General features: G+C 38.0%; 1 protein-coding gene across 8 annotated transcripts in view; it reads right to left on the reverse strand.

Annotated features, from left to right (window-relative positions):
* SLC15A5 (solute carrier family 15 member 5) overlaps positions 1-24,060 on the reverse strand; it is a 71,258-nt gene that overhangs the window by 22,639 nt on the left and 24,559 nt on the right. For 6 of the 8 annotated variants that reach the window (XM_056340953.1, XM_056340959.1, XM_056340955.1 and 3 more), the window contains 5 exons: positions 21,729-22,232; positions 13,255-13,688; positions 11,229-11,451; positions 4,790-4,959; positions 627-847 (listed from right to left, as the gene is read on the reverse strand). In XM_056340953.1, coding sequence (XP_056196928.1) covers positions 627-847; positions 4,790-4,959; positions 11,229-11,451; positions 13,255-13,624 — 984 coding nt within the window. In that variant the 5' untranslated portion in view covers positions 13,625-13,688; positions 21,729-22,232. The remainder of the gene's footprint in view (positions 1-626; positions 848-4,789; positions 4,960-11,228; positions 11,452-13,254; positions 13,689-21,728; positions 22,233-24,060) is intronic. The other 2 variants (XM_056340952.1, XM_056340960.1) reach the window with 1 other exon arrangement.

The following is a 24,060-nucleotide window of genomic DNA, read 5'->3' on the forward strand; positions in this document are numbered from 1 at the left end:
TTAGCCAGGATCATCCATACAGAAATGAATCTGAAGGAATCATGTCAGCTTAAGTAGCTTCTTGACACATTTACATTTATATAACATACACTCACTGAGAAGCAGAAAGAACCACATAGCCTGACAGTGGCTGTGAAAGGGCTGCTTCTTTCCACAAATGGAAACCCACCCATTTCCAGTGTACACCAGACAAATAATCCTGTCAAAAGAGCAGGAGAAATAGGCATCCAAAAGAGAAAATAAGGATTTTCTACCTCTCCCAAAAAGTGTGACTGAACATCTAAGAAATTGGAAAATTACATTTTTTTCAGAAGAATGCCAGGCCTGAGTCTCTGATAACTGCAACATGGCAGCATGAGGAGCACAAGACTGTAGCACCAGATGTTTCAGCCAATAAGAATTCAGAGAAACAAGTAGTCAGCACGAACACAAGCTCCTTAATGAGTCTTGACTGTCTATTTTACTTATTTGACGAGAGGATAGAGCAAGGTATATTCTCAGGTAAATAAAACTATGCAAGGTTGCTCCACTGGTAAAGCAACAACTAAAAAACCATGTCTAAGACATAGTAGTAAACACATGTCACGGTATATTTCAAGATTTTTGTTTAAAAGCTGTGTACCCACCTGCATAATACACGTTCTGTACAGAATTTGGAAAGCAAAAAACGGGAAAAGCCTGGCAAGCAACTTTGTGCTTTCCACCTGGGTCTCACTGTACTGACCACCATAGTTTTCTTTGGCATGATCTAGCCAGTTTGTCATGCCTCCGCTAAAGTAGCGATATCGCACACAGCACGTTTTTAGTGCACTAGTAATTACCCCAAAAGTCGTCATCAAGGAACTGCCTGCAAAGAATCAGAGACACGAGACATTGGTATGTTTCACTTGCTGCCAAAATAAACAAGACACAACATTTTGGAAGGGGAAATACAACCTGGTATGTTCACCTTTATGCCTTTTTGGAGAGAGGGAAGGCGATAATAGTCTGGATTTGTTCCAAAACACTCCTTTTTGGAAGCCAGTTCATTCACAGCCTAACTGTTACAAAAGCAATCCAGCTCAACATCCATAGAGAAAAGTGCCTTTTGCTACCACTTATTTAACAGACCACAGCCATTTGTTGCTGTGGTTGAACAGGTAAAGTATTACTTTGCTTTTGCTTTCTATTGATTGAATGAGGTTAGTTTTCAATTCAAGGCAGTACTGAAACATTGCATGTCTGCTGAAGTCCAGCAGCAAGAGAAGGGTAGTAGTGAAGTGAGGAAAAAAAGGGAGCTCAAAAGAGGGCTGATGAGATAAAAGAATTTTTCTGGATGCATTTCAAAGCCAGAAGTATTATCTCAGGATTTTCAAGTAGCATGCTGTGGCAGAGGAGAAGTTACCAATCTGGTATTTGGCATATTAAATCTTGCTCACTGGTTACTAGGTTTAAGAATTGCTAACTCTGTTCTCAGAGTCAGAGGAAAGAGAAGTAAAACAAAGACAAAACTGTTGGCTTCAGGCTTGGGAATGCCGATTCATTTACCTTTGGTAAATTGCCATGCATGCAAATAGGGGTTATAGCACTTCTTTGCTTTTCTGAGTGTTGAAGCACTACAATAACTTTGGAATCTATAAATAAACAATTCTCAAAACCTGAGGTGACCCAAGATGGCAGAGGGAAAAATGTCTCTCTTCTATGTCTGGTATGGAAATTATTTGCTAGAAATACCTGACACCTGCTGAAGCACTTGCTCTAGAGTAGTAAGAAAGGGCATTTTATTAAATAACAACATTTGAAATCCTCTAGCTTTTTAGCATTAACATGTAGATTGTTGGCATTATTAAATAAAATATGAAATAGCATATCAAAGCTTGCAAACACAGAGATTTGGTACAGTTTTTATTGTTCTGTATGACTGTACCAGGCAAATATTCTTACCACTCATTGTAAGTGATGTTTAAGTTTATGACCTCAATAAATTTCAAGACCAAATCTGCAGACTTCCAGAGCGAATTGACTAAGAAGCTAACCAGAAAACAAGTGGGACGTGGGGCTCTTGTCAAAGCAGATTTATTTTCAGAAGTAAAAAAAAAAGTAGCAGAAAAGTCAGTATCAGTTCAACTCATCAGCAAAGCCAGTAATTATGTGTTTTAGGTCAGAGAAGTGATAACCTTTTGCTTCATCCTATGTGAAGAGGTTGGACATTCACAAAGAAGGAATGAAAACACGACAGCAATCTGGCGTTACTGCTCTGCAAGGGTTTGAACCTAGTCAGTGTTGAAATCATAAGATGCACAGAGTACCCCCTGAAAAGACCAGTAGACAGGTCAAAGCAACAACATGCTGTGTCCTGGTTTATCTGACCTAATCTCAAAGATGGCCATGGCCATCTCCTTCCCTTTGGAATGGAAGATGATGGTCAGACCCTCCTCTCTTACTTTCACTGGAAAGAAAAAAAACACAAAACCCATAAACAAAAAAACCCCACCAGACTAAAATAGACAACAATTCCTGAAATTTCCCTGCCTTTCCTAATGGATCACCCGAGTCCCTCTTTAGTGTAATTTCAGTCAGCTACCTAGGAAATTTTGTATGAGAAAAACCAAATACGTTATTTTGCTGTGTTTCTTGACAAGGAATTCCAGCAGATGATAAAGTCTAGTAAACTAGGAAGATAAAGCTGTTTGAAGTTGTAGTTCAAAAAGCAACTTGAATGATACATGGACCTAATCCATATCAAGAGGATTTTGCCAATGATATAGTTAACATAAGTATCTCATCCCTTCTTTAAAAGAAAAAAGAAAAAAGAAAACAGAAAACAACACACTATAGTGGTGAATTCTTCAGATTACAAATCTGATCAGTTAATAACAGACATGTTTAAAAGCATAAATATTTAATCAGTTCACATTGTGTAGATCAACATCACATACTCAATGCTTGTATTTCTAACATTTTCTTAAAAAAATAATCTGTAGAGATACTAAATTGCAATTTTCAGAAAGTGATTTTCCTTCTCCTTTATACTTCAGCTCTTAGCTCTAATGTTCTGCTACTTTGACCTTGATCTAATCATGAATATCTATGCTACTTAATTACAATAAAAAGCCTACATTGCACCCTAGATGGTAGGTACACGTTTTTTTCCTCATCTCTGGTCACCTGCCAGTCCTCAAAATTATAGCACTGGGAAGAAATGCAAATGAAGTCCATGCTTGACAGCTAAAGATAATTGAATGCATGATCCATATTTGAAGGGTTACCTTAAGATAAAAAAGGCAGCATATATAAAAAGCATTTAAGGTCACCTATAGATTTGAATTACAAGTCTGAAGAATTACCGATTTCACCATCTAACTGGAAGGTACAGAGTATATTATTTTTTCTCTTGACTAAGGAGATAAAAAACTTTGCAGATATGAATGTAGAGATTTGTATTCTGCTAAGATTTGGAAAATATATGATAAAGCAAACAACACTCTAGGGAAAAACACTTGATAAAAAAAAATTCTGCTAGTTCTGTAGGTGGCCAAGAGAGACATTATCTACAAATCTATGTTATTCCACTTAATAGAATTAAACCAGTTAGATGATAAACTACAGTTTTAGTCCACATGAAATAGTCCAGCTCAGCGGTGAATGCTAGAGAATCTTTTTACCTTCTTGAGTTGTAAAACCTGTAGTGAGCCCCAGCAAGCCAGAGAGCCACCACTCTCCATAAGAAGCTAGCTAAACCGATCTTAGTCTTTGCAGACCTTGGCTCCATATTATCATGAGGTTTTTGGGGCACTGCAAAGGGAATGCCTTTCTTTGATTCTATTCATTGAATAAAACTCTCTAGTGATGTCCTCACTATCATATTCCCAGGCACTCAATTCATGCATTAGTTCCCTCACTGCTACTATATTTTTGCTTAGATTATATTTATAACAAAAATCCTGAAATAACAACTTATGTTCAGCTTCTGGGTTCTATCGGAAAAAGAACAGGAAGGTTTGGGCATTTACAGCCTTATTCAAGTCACCTAGGCTCCACTACTACTTCTGTGCTTGGTCAATGGAGTGGGGTAGCAGTTGTCAAAGGATTTTGTAGAACTTGGCTACTAACTGGTGAGGCCACAGAAATGTAAGAACTTCTTTTTTAAAATACCTGCACAGTCTGCATAGGAACTATTTAGAGCTATTTGGTATTTGTAGTTATTTTCAAATATGTAAAACCACATGATGTTGTATAAGCAAGCATGTTGAAATAACAATAAGCATCACATGTTCTGCAAGAAAAAGGCATTATAAAACTGCTTTGCCACTAGTGCATGCTGTTGTTCAGCTGACTAATCACACTGCCCGGCCACCTAGGTGCAAGTTCAGGCGAAATAACTGAGCACACTTAAGGGACAAAACACAAGTGTTCTTGGTGCCTTAGCATAGGCACAAACTTTGCTGCAACTGATAAAAACTCATTGGGCATAAGTTGAACCAAGCGTGGCAAAATAAATTCCACCAACAGCATGCACATTATATCTCTTCCTGCACAGGCAAATGCTTTGACACATGCCTTGATGTGACAGAAAATGTACATAACTTTACCAGAGACTGCTTTCCACTTGTTCAGCCTATCCAGAATCTCCAGGTCTATCTTTACAGGCATGGATGTCACCTCTGTTGTGCAGACCTTGTAGACATAAACCCCAATTAACCAACCAAACAGTGCAGTGTTGTGGAAGAACTCATTTTCATATGCAAGTTGATCTTTTCTGTGAAAATAGTCTCTAAATATTTTTCTTTAAGATATAGTTGCCTCTTACCTGTTTTGGGTTTGTAAATCATTTCACCCCGCACCATGTGAATTGTGATCATAGCCATAAGCATGGACACAAATGGGATAAGAAAACCAAGGTTCCTGGCCACAGACTGCTGGATATAAGAAATGCTGACAAAGACAACTGCCGAATTTAAGTTAACCAACCAATAAAACCTAGTACACAGAGACAAGAGAGAGAAGAGTGGAGAGGTTGAGCAGTGTAAGGCTTTTATAGAAGATTAAAATGTTCAATTAAAGTCATGGTAAGTATAGTAAGCAAGGACAACATAAGTATCATGCACACATTGACACAGCAATTAACATCAAATTTCACTTGGATGTCTCAGCTCCAAGAGCTATATGATTAAAATAACTGTACTAAAGCAGTAGAGCTGAACAAATTATCAACCTAGTACTAGAATATTCTTGAGGATCAGAGTAATTAAATACAACAACATTTAACATTTACACATTTAATATCTAATAACATAAGTTTTGTGTACGCAGCGTCACCAAATTACATGCTTTAAGCTTAAGAGAGGAATGTCTTAATGTCACCATCCCTTGTTTAAGAAATATTAGAATTTGATTTATCAGAAAGGATGGCTTTTCCATTAGTTGCAAGGCTCAGCTTGAATTTTTGGCGGCTTCTGGAAATGTCTTGATAAGGAGGCTCCGCAGCATAATTTGCTCTGAGACTGCATTTGGCAGTAGAGGTGCTTTCCAAGCAAGTGCTGAGCCCCTCCTAGGCGCAGAAGATACCCAAATGAAAATCACACTCTTGGAAGCAGATGGCATGCCACTAGTGATAGGCCTACTGCAGCTTGGAACCCCTGACAAAAGCACAATAAATATGCTTTAAGGAATTATAATGATAAAAAAAGGCCACACCCCAAAATAAAAAAAATCCAGAACAATGTGTTTCCTTGAAAGGATGCAGAAGGATAACTACCTATTTTCCTTATCCTAGCAAATGAGTTTACATCTGCATAGTAAGGAGTATGTTGTCATGTCATTTTGTCCCTTGGATTCCAACTCCTACATAATACATTAAATCACGAGTTCTTCTAAAATTCAGCTTTTTTGAGTAGTTAACTGTATAGCTACTTAAAGTAAAACATAAGTGAAACAAAATGTACTGCTTGTTCTTTTATTGCATAGCCCTCTTCTCACAACATGACTAACTAATTTTTACCCTACCATTCATACTTGCAAATGTTTCAGTTATAATCCCCCTATGTTCTTTTAAATTCTGAGGTGCCCCCCTCACTATTCTTCAGGCCACTTGTGTTGTCTTTTTGCTTCCAATAGAGCTTAAACCAAATTTTCCTTTAAAACTGAACTCTCACACAAAACAGGGGTTGGAAGCTATAGAGCAGAGTCAATGAATATTTAGAATCTCAGGGTACAGAGATGAGATTCAGAGAGAACCTGCTTTGTTGGAGTCACACTTTACAAAAATACTAGCTTTTGAGGAATGGTATGATACTTGATTTGAAAAGTCAGTCAGTCATTCAAGAAATTTTGTTTCAGATTTGACTGTGCCTTGCAGACTTAGCCTTGAAATTTTAAGTAAGGAATTTTAACTTTGACTAAACTTTCAAGTTCCAAGTTGGCTTTAAATACATGTATTGGTTTTGCATGGCGACGTTTTGGTAGTGGACGTGGTACAGGGGTGGTTTCTGTGAGAAGCTGCCAGAAGCTTCCCCTTTGTCCCACAGAGCCAACACCAGATGGCTCCAAGTCAGACCTGCTGCTGACCAAGCCCAAGCCCATCAGCATTATATTTTCCCGACCCGTCCAGCTGAGGAGGGGAAGTGATAGAGGGGCTTTGGTGGGCACCTCGAAAGGGACAACCCACCCCAAGATGACAACTGTATTTTAAACAAAGAAAAGGGATGAATAATGGAGTAATATTATCTCAATATATCACGGATTACATTTTGCCAGCAACAGCAAGAGAAGATTCCTTCATCTTTAAATGAAAACATTTTGCTAAGGTTGCAGGAAAGGCGAAATATACATTGAAATACAATTACACAGTTTAATACATATTGCTTGAAGAAGCAAAACTTGCTTTCTTGTCTGGTGCTACTTCTGCCTTATGTATGTTATTTGGACTTGAGTACTTTTGTCTCCTAATTCATCTAGAATTACCTTCTCAACAACAAAAGAGAAATGTCAACACATTGTAGCAGACCAGTTATCCCTCAACAATCCAACTCCCAAGCTTGCCAGCTTGATCCCTCCTCAACTGCAAATTAGTAGGTAGGGCAGGAGCTAAGTAACAGCCTACCGTTACAGCTCTCTGTATCAGCAATCACAGCAAAATGTTTTGAGCTGAAATTCTTAAGAGGGGGATTTCAAGTCTCTCTTGACACCTAGGAGACCTCCTCAACCCCTTTTCATTCATTTAAAATGATTTCTAGGTGGCCTGCTGTAATTGCCAAGATGAACCACTGTCATATTGCAATTCAGTACTGAAGTGCCTGCTGTATTCCTTCCAATGTTCTGACATTGGTCACTACATCACATCTAGCTAGTGCCAAGAAAGCAAAACCTTTATCATTTCAGAAGTACAGACCTTTGTAATGCTGCTCGGGTCAGTTCAGTTACAGAGACAACACTCTCTCACTGCTAGGGATAAGAGATGACCACAGGGCTATGCAGCAGTAGGCATGGGAAGATGATTATGCAGTTTGACTCACCGGACCCAGGGCAAGTGAAAGAAGAAAAATGACGTACTCCACTAGGGCAAAGTCCTGAGAGCTGTGCAGCCGCAGGCCTCCTGGAACCAGCAAGGACATGCACAGCAGGGAGCCCTGCTACTTCACACATTTCTCTGAAGTCACCAAGACACATCCAAAGTTCCAAACCAATTACTGTTTCCTTCAAGTGATTTACATATTTAGGAGATGATAGTCAGAATCATAGACATTTCCCCTCGTCTGAAAGCAATCTTTAGGCACTTTGGAATTATATTATTCTGATGATGGTATAGTTGGAGGGATTTTGTACATGCACATGCTGACTCCAGTTCAAATAAGGCTTTTAAAAAAAAATACAGTTACACAACCGGTCCAGCCAGAACTAGTGTAGAAGTGTTGAAACAATTCTTAAGTGACAATTTTTAAGTTAGAAGTTTCAGTGGCTGTTTTCTAAACGTTCTAAAGAAGTGTGCCTCACGTACCTGAAGCCCTGACACTCTTCATGACTCTATGATCATTTCACTACAAGTAGGAACCTCCAAAGAAAACCCTTGAATACAGGAGAGTGCTTTTGTTTTTCACCACTGTATACCAAAGTACCATAGGACTGAAATGTAAAGCTCCTGTCCTCTCACAGAAGTGAGAAGCAAAAAACTCCATCATGTTTTAGCAATCCCTATGGACCAAACAAGAAAGATAAACTAACCTCAATGCACACGTGGGATTTGCTCATGTCATACTGACAGCAGCAGATCAGAACCTACCCAAACAGAAACACATCTTGCTAGTTCTTGTATACCATGGCCATCTAATATTGCAATATTTGGACTTGCATTACCTAAAGCGTCTCAGAGATCCCACTAGGGCATAGCTGATTTAGTTAAATACACCAAACCAACAATCATGTCCAACTTTGCATGGAACAGCTCCTTGCTGGAGCTTCAGCAGTCTGAGCAATCCCCGCAATGAGAGCCAAATGCCAACCTAGGAGGTTCATTTCAAGAATGCGGTTCAGATACAAATCCAAATATTATTGTGATAAGCCCATAAAAACCTAATAATTTTATAACATTTTACAGAAATGTACTAATTGCAATAACTTCAAAGAAGTAACATCCAGATGACTTCTTATTTAGAAGTATTGTTTATGTTTATACAGTATTCAAAGTTTTTACTTAATATAATAATTAAGATGAACCTGCTGAATGAAACAAACTGAGATCAAGTAAAATATATGAAAATATTCTAAAATCGATCTTTTCTCACTTTCTGGGTTAATTTTGAAGACTCAGTTGATTTCCTGTTACTTGAAATATTATTTTCTTTTCTTTTTTAAGCATACCTAGCTCTCAGAATTTAAGTTTTGATTTATCCAGACTCAGAGCCAGATATTCTATGTATGGACTAGCATCCAAGCCATACATTTTTCTATACTACAGCTTTGTAGGAGGAAGTAATTTTTTTTTCCCAGAATTGCTATGGAGTTCTCTGCAAAGACAAGGTGTGGGGGGAAAAAAGCAACAAACAAGTAGAAAAACATTTTAAGAAGTTTAAGTAAAGCTTGTCCAAGATAAGAGCAGAAACTGAACTGTAGTATATGGAAAGAAAAATTAGGATGGAAGGATGGAAAATATTACTACTACCATTTTCTCTGCATTTGTTTGGCAAAGATCAGTAAGACAAGACAGAACACTGCTAAGTCTCATCCCTAGTCTGGATTGTACCCTTTGCTCTCAGTTCTCTGCTCCCATGGACATAATGAACTTCTCCTGCTACAAAAATACTGCCAGTCCATAACTTTAACCTCAGAAAAGCAGAAGTCCTTAGGGAAACAGTCCAGCAGAATCCAAGCCCCTTCTTCATTTGGCATTGGTATATTCTGTTTACTTAAAAGGTCAGAGTCATAGTTCATACCAGGGGTTAGAACCAGGCTCTAGATGTGCAAATCAATCTTCTTCAAGGATTGAATTAGACAACAGGTAATTACAGGGTCTTTTATCCAAATCTTTAATCCAATAATTCTGATTGTTTAAATAGAACTTTGCTAAGAACACAGACTCAAACTCACCAAGAGTATGCAACCATCTCATTTTATATTATTTTCAAATTCAGTGCGGTGACAAGCATCTACCAAGAGAAAATAGCTACCAAGTTATTATATTCTGAGAAGTTTTAATGATATTAAAAGTGCTAAGAATGAAAACCCCGTTTTTAAATCATGAGATTTAAAATCAAACAGCCCCTCCTTAGATGTCACTGCAAAAATTACTAAATTTTTTTTAATTGCACATGTGCCTTCCTTGATATTTCCAAAGTTCCAAGAACTGACCCATCTGGATTCCCCCAAGGAACTTTTTATTCATATTATATCTCCTTTGTAATCAACACTGAGAAATGTCACTTTGATTAAACACAATTCTGAATGTCTAAGACCACAGTACAATAAATTCTCCAGAGCTATCTTTCAGAACAACTGATTGCTCTCCAGTCTTAATCCCCCAGAGTCTTATTTAATCAAAATGATGTTGCTAATTAAGGATTAAAACTCAGAATAGAGTAAAAAGGAAGGATTTTTTTTTTTTTCTTCTCTCCTATGGGCAGGTCAAGGAGGCAGAATCTGCTCTAAGGAACTAAACAGTCTCATCCACCTTTGGTAAAGCTGCCTTATTCACTGAAGTTTGGATTTAATTCAAAACTCTTTGATAGTAACATAATTGGAGGAAAAAAGAATAGCCAGGAAAGCCATCCCCAAAGGAGGAGAGATTTGATTCACTAAGATCTTCATTGATTCTTCAGCATTGCATTGTTAATATGTAAATGTGCTCAGTTTTTATTTTAAGAACTGTGCATGTATGGGGAAAGGAGAGAAAAAGGGGCAGTTTAGGGCTTATTTCACCCTCCCTTGAAGCAGGCATCTGGAGGTTTCCACTGTGACTTCTTTGATCCTCACTCCACAGTTTAACCAGAAATTACAGGTGAATGTATATAGCATTCCATGTAGTGCTACAGAAGTGGTAAAGGCAAACGTATAAAAAGTGACCTCTCTGACGTACTGAGAGAGAAATAGTTAATATGGAAACCCCCTGAATTTTGGGAATCAGTTTAGGAGCAATTTTTCCTTAAAGTTCTCTTAAAAAATTTAAAATATTCAAATCAAAACACAAATGTCAAGTGGTTTATCTGACACAAAAACTTCACAGCAACAGAGTTGAAACAATACAGCAGACCCCTACCACTGAGCTTCGCAGTTAGAGACTACTAGCAATCCCTAGTTCCAGTAAACCAGCGCACTTTAGCCTTTCATTGCTAAAAATTTAATATGATGTAAATTCTAATACATCATTGAAATTTGCCACTGTTAGTTAGGGAGTGGCAGAAATGTATCCTAAAGGGATAGTCATGTTAAATGTAGAAAACCAAATGGAATATGTTGTTCTAAGAGCAGCTAGGCTGTCAGGTCTTTGAGCATTTGGATAAATCAGTTCATCCTAATTCTGACTAAAGACTTCTGTAGGAGGCCAAAATAGATGATCACCTCTAGTCCTAGCAAAAGGAAAAACTTAGGAAGTTTTTACAGAAATTCTTGGAAACCCTTCCAAAAATCTGTAAGTTTTGCAGTTAAAAACAAAACATGAAAACCACCATCTGTAGAGTCTGCCTTGTAAGTCAGTAGTGAATTTCAAGGCAAGGCTCTATCACCCACAACAGATGTTCAGCCAACATTAAGTTACCAACCAGTTGAAAAAAGAAAGAAGGTCTTTTGGTCCACAGTCCTCAAGGTTGTATGCACTTAATGGACACACTATAGCTCTTATGCCTCCTATTCCCAGACTAGCTGTGAGTAGTGCAAAGTAGAATACTATTTTCTGCTCCCTTTTGGTCAGCGTATGAAGAATATGTCGTCTGTCAATGTAAATATCTTCAAAGGGGAATGCCACAACAGGTAATAGCGCTGTGCCTGGAATTGGAAAGAAAATTGACATTTGAAATGGATTCGAATCAGACTGATGAATAAGACATATTTTTAAACCAGTTATGTTGAAAAGACAGATGAAAAATCAAAAATATGCAACAGCGGAGTGCAAAGAGGGAGTCTTAATGCTGTAGAGAACTGTCGCTCTATGTACAGTAAGGTAAGACCACTAAGGGCCTCCAAGAAAGCAATCTTCCTCTGAAATGCTTGTAAGGTTCTTGTTTCGGGTTCTTCAATCAACTGAAAAGCTCACTGGAAATGTAGCTCCTCTCACTGGCCTTCCCCATTACCCACATATAGATAGCAGTAGCTCTCCACTAGCCAGATGGCACTAGTTAAAACATGTATCTTCAGATGATGAACCACCCATCAGCCAGCAAAAGAAACCACCCCATGGTGAAGTGTAGTCTTTTTTGCATCTTCTTTAAATCCCAGAATTGTAATGGGAATTATAATTTAACAGATAAGTTCTCAAAAATGTTGTTAAAAATTTTCTTTTTTTCTGCTGCAGCTTCATGGAAAATACATGATTTTTCAGAAACTTTACCTATAGAAATGCTGGCATGAATTGCCTTTGCCACCTCTAGCAATTCCATGCAATTGCTGTTGCCATCTCACCGGGTCTTTGAGATTTAATCAGCTAAAGCTTCTCCAAGTTGTAATTCGAAATTAAACTCTAAATATATTGGTGTGTCAACACCAAGACTAGCAATGACTAAGACTACAAATGTGAATCAAACCCTAATATATCAGGAATGTTTAATGATCTATCTCAAAAAAGTTCTGGTTAAAACAATACCCAAAGACATCAAATTCTGTTTCTGTCACCAGTCTTCTACTTTAAGATATGTGTTGAAAGGACAATTGACAGAAGGAGATTCCAAACCAGAAGCCCATGGGAGAAACAGTGGAACATAATAGCAATCAGTTTTCCGTACTGCTTGCACAATGGTTTTGCAATCAGCTCAAGAACATTTCAGGAATTAGTCAGATTTTTTTCCTTACTTTGTTGCATGTCAAAATAGCAATGTGGCTGATCATTGCAGAAATCAGACTTGCTTATACTCAACAACTGGACAAGTAAGAAGTATTTCTATCAACTTAGTTTAAGTTGACAGAATAACCACCAGGTGTGAGATGCACTAATTGCTACAGAATGGTCATACTTAGTTTGAACAGTGCTTTTGTATAAAAGATCTTCAGAATAACGTGGGGAAGATTCAGAATGTGCTAACAGAGAGCAGGCTCTCAACAGAGCTGTTAGGATACAGCCTCTCTAATTAAGGAAAAATTTGTTTATACTCGCATGTGCTTAAATACACCTTTCCCTCTTGTTCAAATACAACAGTCATATACCTTTAAATACAAAAATATCTCGACTACTAACAATTGGGAAACAGTTTCCAAACTCTCTGTCAAACTGTCTCTCTGACTAAAGCCTCAGATTTGCACCAAACACAAATAACCTCAGAAGTCTGTTAAAGGGACCAGTGTTAAGAGTTGAGCATCTGCATTCTGAATAGCTACACTACTTTAGAGGAGTCAAATTTGTGCACCAACTGTCCACAAGATACACATGCAAATGCTCCTTAGTCTTGTTCAAAGCACTCACGAAAGTACATAGGCAAAAATACTGCAGCACATTTTGTAGAAGAGAAACTCAGTAAGAGCTGTTGGAGAAGGTGGCCACAAGGCTGGAGAAAGTTAGATTTCAAACACAACGCTCAATAATGCATTTCTGCAACAGAATTACTATAAACACGAAATAGTCACTAGGGTGTCACCTACCTAGGAAGTGTAGAAACATGCAGATGCACACAAGCTTGATCCTGCCCACAAGGCATTCAGCAAGCCAGGCAGCCAGTACTGGTGTCAGCATAGAGGTGCCTACAAAGCACATATTGACAATAGCTGCCTGGTAGTTGCGATAGCCAAGTTTGACAGTGCAGAAGAGGATCATGTTGCAGACAATGCCAAAGAACGTGAATCTCTCGCACAGCTCCACCAGCAGCACACAAATAGCCTCTTGGAGTTTCTTCTCAGACTGAGACAGGTTTCCAGCATGGTTGCTTCTCCCAGGTAACAGCCTTTGCGCCTCATGAGACGTATGGTTCAAAAGTTGTTTCTCTTGCATGTCTCTTCTGTCTGCGTCAGGCATGCTTGTCTTTTTGGAGCACGACCGAGTAGAGAAGCTAAAGTTACAGGTATACTTCTCTTCTCCACTGTAATTAGGAAACTAGTAAGACTTTTGCTTTGAATTCCACACTTCACTACTACAATTTCTTAGGGCACCTGTCACTTTTGTGACATTACATGCAGGTCCAAAGGGTATATATATATAAAAAAACCCCAACAACCACCCCCCCAAGACCCCCAAAGAGCTATATCAACATTTCAGCTTCTGGATTTAGCAACGCTCAGGACCAAAATCAGTTTGTTTAATTAGTCCATTTGGGGGTAAACAAGATTTTCCCCCAGAATTATATTACCTATTAAATTACGGGAATTCAATACTGTATGTGCAATTCTATCTGTATGTTAAAGGTCTATATACACATGAAAGCTAACATGTTCAGCAGAATTCAAATAACAGCTCAAGAAAATAATTTGGTTAAAATAATACTTTAATTAGGCAAGTGAAAAACTGCAAGCAAAGATAAAGGTAACAATAATCATTACATTTCTTGTTATTTTTGATTGAAATTCAGATAAAGCTAATTATAAAAATAAGTAATGCTATTACATTTAAGTCAGAAAAGCAAATTTTAAAGAAAAGTTGAACATACTAGCAAAGGGAAAAAAAGCAATCTAAAAGCAACCTAAACCAAAACTGTTTCTGTAGCCAGGTATTGCACCATAGCTATAATGCATAGTAAAAAACAGGGGCACAGAAGATATATTCTTTCATATCAACCAAAAGCATTTAGAAGCTTGAAAGGAAATTCAGAAAAGCCAAACTTATACTGCTTTACAATGCTCTTGCTACCTTATCCACAGAGAAGTTTGCTGATTTCCTAGATCAGTTTCTCCGTTTTATGGAGCTCATTAAGATCACCAACACCTGTTCAAAATACTCCTAACTAAGAATGTGAAGCATTCTACATTTATTTTGCAATGCACATTTTACGAGGCAGTGGTAAATCGGGTCTGCTTCTCTAAATAGAGCTCTCAGTGCCTCTGATGGCATTTTTTGAGGCACAGGCTCTACTGTTTGTTTCCATCTGTCCATATAACTACTCAAATTTTACCATTTCAGATCTATTTAATATCTGAGAAGTCCTACATCCCAAAACAGATGCATAATAGTATAGAACCAGTATAGATAAGGATAGATTCCAAGATTAGATTATAAAAAAAATCCTCCCCCAAAAGAAACAAAAAAAACCCTCAAAAAGCGACTGTGATTCAAACCAGTCTAGAAGCTCTGAAGCTTAAATCTAAATAGCAATACATTGCTCTAAAGCGATCCTGAAATATACATTTTTTAAATCTAGTACGAGTCTAAAGCAAAACTCAGACAGCAAAGGAACTTTTCAGAGACATCCAGTTGGGGATGAAAGCAGCTGTGACTTGTAGCATGCCAAGAACTATTTCTGTCTTCTGATCTATAATAGCTAAAATGATCTTCATTTGGATAAACCAACCAGAGAAAGCCAAACTAGAAATCACTTATAAATCAGCTTAGCTTCTCCACCAAAGCATAATGAAGCCAATCCCAAATCAAAGCAGGACAAATGATAGTATTTTAACTAAAAGGCACATATATCTTCTGTTGCATAAAGCTACTCTTATCTAACTGTTTACTAAGAATTTTTTTTTTTTTTTTTAAGGAAATGCAACTGTATTTTAGGATCTGGTAGATAACATAAAGATAAATACACTTCTGCCACTATAAACATTCCAGTGTAAAATAGTCTGTTTTCCTACAAATTGTCCTTCTTTAAAGAGTACAAAGTTTACCTGTTCTCACGGGTGGTAGCATTTCAAAGTGAACCACATCATGGGAACCATTAGAAGCAGCAGGAATACTAGCTGGGATGGCTGCCTCTTAGTCCTCATGTGATTTCATTTACCCTAATTTTAGGTTGCAAGCTAGAGAAAAGGAGTAATTGAGTGAGCCTTATAAATGTCAGAAAGCAGGAGGTGGGTGATTTTCATTGTTATTTTTGAATTGCCTTTGCACGTGACTAATATAGGTATGGTGGTTATGATAGCCACAGATCACCATCAGTACATGAGTTAACATGTTCAATGCTAAGAAAATATACAACTTTGTATAACAATATGATCTTTATTGATATTTTTTTAATCAATTCTGTAACAATTACAGGTGGTCCACCTAATTACTTAAGATGGTTTATAGCTGAATTCTAGTTGAATCACCTGGCATTCCCTTGGCTTATTCTTAATACGCAAGGTAGTAGGACTGCATAATGCCTGATGAAGAACTCTATTATTTGTGGTAACATATGTAGATCTTTATATACACTGAAGCTAGCTGCACCAAATAACTGCTATTTCAAAATCCAGCCCTTCTGGCAGTACCTCTGTCTGCCAGTAAGGAATTTGTGTATTTTTTTTAAACAAGTCTTCTTTAAAGGCTAGCTCTCAGAATAGAACAGTAAAATCTTGGGGAGAGGCTTATAAAAATCTTCTCACTTGACAGTGTCAGTTCACTAGAGCTTTGGCCATTAATTAAAGAGTTGCTATTTGGTAGCCTATCACCCAAGGTAGAAGGTTACTTCTACTCATACTGGAACCTATACATTACCATTAGGCAAGCAAATTAAGTTGGACAGGTTGGAACCAGAATTTTCTCCTAATTTTCTTTGACAAGTGACAGTCACCAGTGTTTTTATTATGAGAGTAGTTTATTGAAATTGAAGAGGCAGAACTTCATTGTCCAGCACAACAGTTCCTCTGGCTAAAAGGTAGTAGTGGCTCTGGACCTCTGTTTATGATCTAGAAGGGTCAGTCTCTCTTAACATTTCAGCAAATTTAATTCAGCTTTACTCTTTCAACAAACATGTAAAAGGTGTTGCCCTTCATCATAGCAGCAGCTGTGGTTCCTGCTAAATATCTAGGGCTGAAACATGATTGACATGCACAAGACTGACAGTGCAACGCAACAACTTTGACAGTGTAAATAAAAAATTACACAGCTCAAATCTTTCTAGTTAGCACCAGGATTCCCATTAACTTGCACGTGTTGAGAAGTTGGCTCAGTGACCACTGACCTGAGGATAGCAATTTCAAAGTCAGAAGAAAGGCAGAGCAAAAGGTCTGGGCAAGTGCATTGCCAAACAGGGGTAAACGTGCCTGGGGTCTGCTGCCCGATAGTGTAAACACAGGTCCAAGGTGGTAGGTTCAGCAGGCAGCCACAGTAAAGAAACACAGCTCAAAGCTGGATGACAGAAAGAGAAAAAGCAGGAAAATGCTGCAAAGACAAGTTTGGAGGAATACTTCTGGCACCAGCTGTCTTGCTAAAGCTCCAAGTGACAACTTATCAGAGCTACAAGGTTAGGACAGAAAAAACAGATATGGTAAAAGCACAGGCGAAGACTAGACTTCATGCTTTTCAAAATCACCACTTTAATTCTCTTATGCACATAAGAAATGTTGAGTTTAACATACAATAGCTGTTACCAGCCCACATGTGATCCCTGCAGGACGCCCTTCAGCAAGGGTAGCTAACCATTGCCTTCTGCAGGTACTGCTCACACCTGCTTTCATCTAGCACAATGTGTGGCCTCAGAGAAAGGGTCAGGCACTCTGGTGTTAGGTATAGCCATCTCTCTTTTCTTCCTTCCTGGCAGTTACATCTATAGTAGGGGGAAAATCAACAAATGCAAATTTGAGGTATAAAAAATAAGTACTAGGAGCTGTGATCTTGTACAGGTTGGAGATGACCTGCTTGCCACTTGTTAATGTGCTTCACAGGACTTCAAAATAGCTGTAAGGACAGAGTGTAACTGTAGAACATCTAAAGCAAGGGTTCATATTGAGCTTGTAGTATGAACTTTGTCTTTTTCTGTCAACTTTTTGTCTTCCTTTTTGTCCCTTCATTTTATCTTTAGGTGTCATTGTGGACAATGTCTTATTTCTGATGTCCTATGTCCTATTTCACAAGTGAATAATGAAACTCCTATTTACAATGTTACCTCAGACAATCGTTTTAGCAATTTCTGCACTGCCTGTCACTACAGTCTCAGAGTACACTGGCTGCTGTGCAGATAGCCTTGAATCAGAACTGGGACAGGGTATGACAGTGCTTCTGGAGTTCACAGCATCTGAAACCTGAATCTGATGCTTCTGGAAAACTTCATTGGCATAAGTAAAATTGCTGACTATTTCTCTGACTACCTACCAGAAGAACAAAGACACAAAAACCCCCAAGTGCCCTGTGAATCATGTAAAAGGTCAATTAAGAAACTGAAACGTAGTCATCAGGATGTTGAGAAAGCTTATTTGTAAAATCTGTTAATTAGCAAATCTATTCAAATAAAATTCTTCTACATTTTATACAGATCTATTAAATATTATAAAAATACAATCTGAAGACTGAAAAATAGCATCTATGAAATAACTAGTTATTAAAATTACTGATTATATAAGAAATTCTTTGGGAAGTATTGGGACTATGGTACCACATTTTGTTTGAAAAATTTATTCTCCCTTCGGTAAGTATTTGGTAAGTATTCTTGCAAAATCTTCCACAGTTTAGCCAGATGTGACCACGAACCTTAGCCCAGCTCTGCCTTGCTGCAGGATAGATGTAATATCTGTCTTGTTCCATGACAACTTGCGTTTGTGAAAATGCAAGACCAGGGCGAGACTTTGGGGAAAAGCTGTATTTTAAGAAGTATATTTGTTTTTAACTTGTGTAGTCATAATTAAAAATTATGTGGGAAAGCCATTTTCTTCTTCCTTGTGCCAAAAGGTAACATATCAAGAAAGAGAATCAAACCCCTCTCTTAAGAATGCCCAAGAAGTCCCAGTGGAGAGTGCAGACAGGACCTCTTCTGTTGTCCTATAAAGACTTCTGTAGCCATTTCTCCCTGAGTTCTACTTTTCCCCAGTGCACTTTGTTTTCTCTCTCTTTCTCCTATTCAAGCAGGGAGTGTGGCTAAAGCACAGAAATTACAGGAAGTAAAATTTCCATAGCTTTTTCCACAGCACCTAAGCAAGTGTAAGTACAAGAAAGTACAAGACATGGACATACTGGAGCACATCCAGTGAAGGGCCATGAAGATGAGGGGACTTGAGGCAAGGCTCAGGGGGATCATCTATATAAATACCTAAAAGGAGGGTGCAAAGACAATGGAGCCAGGGTTTGTTCATTTGTGCCCATTTACAGGACAGGAGGCAATGGTACAAACTGAAGCACAGGGAACTCAATTTAAACATAATGAAAAACTTCTGGGGTTTTCAACACTGGAAAAAGGTTGCCCAGAGAGGTTGTGAGTCTTCATTCTTGGAGATACTCAAAACCAACTGGACACAGCACTGAGCAACCTGCTGTAGGTGACTCTGCTTTGAGTAGGGGGGGTGGACTAGGGAATTGCCAGAGATGCCCATCAACCTTAACCATGCTGTGATTCTGAGCAGCAACAGTAAATACTTTGCCAAAGCAGAATCTAAGTAAGAAGATGATAGAGGACAAACCCCCCCAGTTTCTTGCTCAGTTGCTGGGTATGCCCTTTATGAGTAAGAAAGGTTTGCTAATTTACTTTTATAATTTTTTTTCAGGGAGATGGTTTTAAAATTGCTGATCCTCCAACCTTTGCTATAAATGAGAATTATTTTGGCACGATTACCCTGTTCCTTCAAACCGCACATGTTTTATTTTGGGGATTTTGTTCAAACATATATAATTATCTATGCTAAGCAGTTTTTCATATGTTTTAAGGCTTTTGTCTTATTGCACCTAGCTGACGGTTTTATAATTCAGGAGTAATTGAATTGCAATTATTTTTCATGATGCATGGTACGGTTTTATATCATGTTGTTGGCAGATATTCTTTATGATGTCGTTTGGTCTAATGGGAAAATTAGAAGTAGCTCTATCATACAGAAAGATGGCTTTTTTTGTGTCATGTTATAGTTTGTAGATGGCACTCAGGATATTTTCTTTTGACATATAGATTTTTAGGTAGAGACTGAAATGAGATTCTAAAGCAGGGTTCACAGTTGAGACAATATTATCTGTATATCCAAGATGATTTCAACTATTCTCCCATAGTGACAGTTCATTTATATTCAAGTCCATTTAGTAGACTGTGGTTAGTATTCTAAAATACATATATAAGTACTGTGTGATGGCAGAGTTTCTGCAGTTTCTGCTCTAAATTCATCCCTGATCCGACATAACTGGTTCCAGAGAAGCCAGGAAAGATGTCAGCATCTTTTTTAGAAGCAAATATTCATCAGAAAAGGGGATTGACAGCAGATCTCCCACCTCACTGAAGAGCTTTCCAACCACTGCAGTGTCCAGATAGCCTCTTAATCTCTCCTGCTGGAGCTGTAACACATTGTGTAAAGCTTTATGAGCTGTAGGGAAGCTGACTTTGTAACCTAGAGATGAGGGCTGCTCTTCTGGAATTTGGGGAGAGGCAAATTCAAGGCTCTGTGTCAATGAATAGTTAATTATATCCATAAAATAGATTGTCCTCAACAGACGAGAGTGAGAAAGGACTATCTGAGAAAAGCACACTGTGGCTCATTGGATGTAGAATGGTAGAAAATGAGAGCAGAATGCTAGACCCAGCAGAGCATCCTTTAACATAGGGTAAAGAAACACTTCAAAGTTTTCAGGTTTATCCACAAAATAATATTTAGAATTTCACAGATTTCATGGCATGGGCCAATGATCCCATGAAACCTAGATCATCTGTCCATATAAAACTCTCATAAACAGATGATCGTGTAAAAGTCGATAACAGAAAATTTCAGATAATCATCTTGAAGCATTTTTTATTTCCCTCATCTGTTCAAACACATCTCTGCCTTGTATACTGGTACAGGAAAGAATGTGACATAACTTTATTTATTCATCTGGAAGCTTGAATATCCACAAGCTGAAAACTGTGTGAATTACTATAGACCCTGTCTACAGTTTCTTGTGTGGCTTGATTGAGGGAGAAACTGGCAGAATTGAAAATGCCCCTCCTGTAATGGCCAATATTTTCTCATTAAAATTGGTTTTTAATGGAGTTTTTGGTCTTTATGAAAGATGTCAATATTGCCAGCAGGTCAAGGGTGGTCAGTGATCCTTCCACTCTCCTCGGCGCTGTTGAGGGGATGTCTGGAGTACTGGGTACAACGTCCTCTATTGTCAGCAATTTGCCTAAAAGGAATGAAACTGAAGTTGCACTCCTAATGTGGGGATATGTACAGTAGAACTGTTTCAAAATTAGCTCTTATTCTTGCAGTAAATTAAAAAAAGGCAGGTTGAAATTTTGTACCAAGCATGATCCAAACAAGATTTTTTTTTTTTTTTTTTTTTTTTTTGCACTAAGGGTTTCAGGATATATCTTCTAGACATGGATCTGAACTGAAACCATGAGTCTGAACAGGTCCGGGTAAGTTTGGATCCTGCTGTGATTTCGCAAGTGCAGGCACTTTTTTAAGCTTTCTCTTATATTTGACATGTAATGTAGAAGCCACATGCTTCTTCCAAAGTGAGAAGCCACATGTTGCTTCTTTTATTTTCTTAGCACATAACTACACTAGGGCATCTACATCACCTGCATCTAACTATTGTAATGACCTTTGACTGGTGTCCCAGCACACTGAATTAGCAAGCTACAAGTAGTACAAAATGCTACTGCTAGGATCTAATCCAGCTTAAGGAAGGGTAAATATGAAACTGCAGTTTAGTTTTAATTATGGAAATAAGAAGCCAAATGTCTCTTAGGATACTAAACCAATACAATCCAGGTTGAACTCTTGCTTTATTTTGTCCAGTCTTTTGAAATCTTTGTGAAGAAAGATGAACCTGAGTAAGAATTCCAGATCTAAAACCCCTGGGAATGAGTGTCATCCGTAACTTGAAATAAGCAGGCCATTAGGAGCTTCCCTGCTTGCTGAGGAGGATTGTATCATGTTACTTCCACATTTTTACATGTAGATGTACATGCATTGTAATAATCAGCCTTCTTTCTGCTCGTCTTCTCCCTGTATGGCATAGTGACAGTCACAAAAATGACTAAGGGCCACCCTCATTATACGGCTGTTTGAAGCATACTGGTCTGCAGACATACCTGTACACATGTTGTTCCAATCAGCTCTTCTGAAGTCTGATTTTCAAATGCAGATGAAAAACAGTCAACATTTTAGTAATAATTCTGGGGAATTCCATGAACAGCTTCTGAAAGCACAGTCTGTGCGAAGCAGCAGGTCTCATAAACTGCTTGCTTTAATTTCCAAGGAAGTCAGCCAGTGCTGGGGACAGCATATAATTCTCAGTCAGTGGTGTGGCCCATAAACTCTCCATCTTCTCCTCCTTGTTGTTCCTTTTCCCAGTACCCTTGTACCAGAGTTTGAGAAAGGTGTTACACAGAGGCTTAGCTCTCACCATATCCTCCTCTAGGATTTTTACAGCCTCCAAACGTTAATCCAGTAGCACAGAGAAACCTTAGCAAAGGGCAGAATCCTTGGTCCAGATACGAGTCTCAGAGCAGCTGTGGCCTGCCTTATCAGAAGTGCTCGGCATCTTCTTCATCCAGCCTTCACATCAATCCGCAAGAGCTATGGCTGCCTGGTGCCTAAAGAAAGGCATGGAATGTAGTCAGACACCAATCTTCTGGCACCGATACCTCCACATTTCAGACAACCCAACTCCTCAGCCAATTTCTGAGTTTCACTAATGCTGTAGTAAAATATTATCACTGAATCCATCTAGTACTTTCTTCCTACAGTCCTTTAAAGAGATGCAATGGAGAGGTTAAGTAACCACACACAGGCAAAAAGAGAAGGAAACCTTGGATTCACTCATTTTCTCTCTGACTTTCGTTAGCTGGAGTAAAACACAGTATTAAACCACTGTACAGCTTATAATAAAGTACCCTGAGTTGTCTTTAAATCTGATAAGGCAGCATGTACTCTACTGATTTATTACTAGAGACAAGATAGTGTCTTACATGTTTTAAGGGATTCAACTATAATTGCAAACAAAGCACGCTTTTTCATTAAAAGCGGTTCAGTTCATTGTTTTAAAACCATCAATACACAGAAAAAGGAGAAGGACACAAGAGACCAACTTAGTAGAGAGTAAAATCTGTACATTGGTATAAAAAAAAAAATATTTTTGAGAACATGGCTAAGGAATCGTTATTGCAGAAGCATGACTTTAAAGGCCCACTGACACTCTGACCAGAGGGTGCTCAGCTCCATCAGGAAGGTGCTTTTGAAAATCAATAGACATTATGAAACTGAGTGTGTTCAATGGCTTACACTGATGATGTGAATAAGGAAATATGTTTTGTTAATGTGTAAGTGTGGGTAGCATCTATATTTAATTTCTCTGTATGTCTTGCCATTGAACATGGCAGGTGAAAAAAACCCGGATAATTAACTTCAATTTAACCATAGTGGATTAACTTTTTCAACTTCAGTTACTGTTTAACCAGACTGATTTTGACTGAAACAGATTGAAGAAGGATGACATAATCCTTTCCACTGGGACTGGTGGGTGGGTGGGTGCTGTGATGTCTGTCCCAGGGTAGTGATGTCTTCAGCTGCAAAGGTTTATGAAGGGAAGCCTTGCCCATGCCTCAAATGCTGAGATCAATACATCATGTAACTTTATAGCTGGCCGTACTTCTGGATCTCTGCTATTTGATGACATGAACACTTTTTCATGGCTACTTACAGCAGTTTAAAGACATCACTGAATTTCCAAAAGTATAGTTACTCCCACCTAAACTCCAGTCTATGAGATTTGAATTTGTATTCAGAAATATTTTCAATTCCTGCTTTAAATACACTACAACCATCAATGGCTGTTACACCTGCTATGCAGTGCTTATGCAGAATGCTTGTCATGTTCAATATAAGAACAGCCTGCAATATCCATCCATGAAGTCTTTGAAGTATGGAAGCAGTTTAAAAAGATTGAAAACCAGAATAATTATTATTAACTTTGTTTATATTTTATGCATCTTTAAGATTAAGAGTTGTTGTTTTTTAAAAACTGGACTTCAAATTTCAATCTTAACTGGTGTGTGAATTTCAGGATAGAAATACAATTGCTTACATGGTTTACACAGTATTTAAAAATAATCCTCCTCCATTTTGAGACATGCAATATAATACACATTGAAAAAATAATTTTTTCAAGGAAGTGTGCTTGAATGTGTGATTCCAAAACAATATAATCAGACCAAATAGCTTTATCAAAGATAGCAATTCAAAGCTTTTAGTGCAAATGCATCACAAATGCTTACACTTAGAAATTCTTTTTCTAAGATTGTGTTTACAGACTCTGCCACAATGGGTAAAAGAACAAAAATATCTTTGATGATTTAGCAGAGAAAAGGGTAGTACTGAAAAAGAAATGAAAAGAATGGGATGCAAGACACTATTGAAAAAGAA

This window comes from Falco biarmicus, chromosome 5 (assembly GCF_023638135.1).
Source record: "Falco biarmicus isolate bFalBia1 chromosome 5, bFalBia1.pri, whole genome shotgun sequence".
Classification (NCBI taxonomy): domain Eukaryota; kingdom Metazoa; phylum Chordata; class Aves; order Falconiformes; family Falconidae; genus Falco; species Falco biarmicus.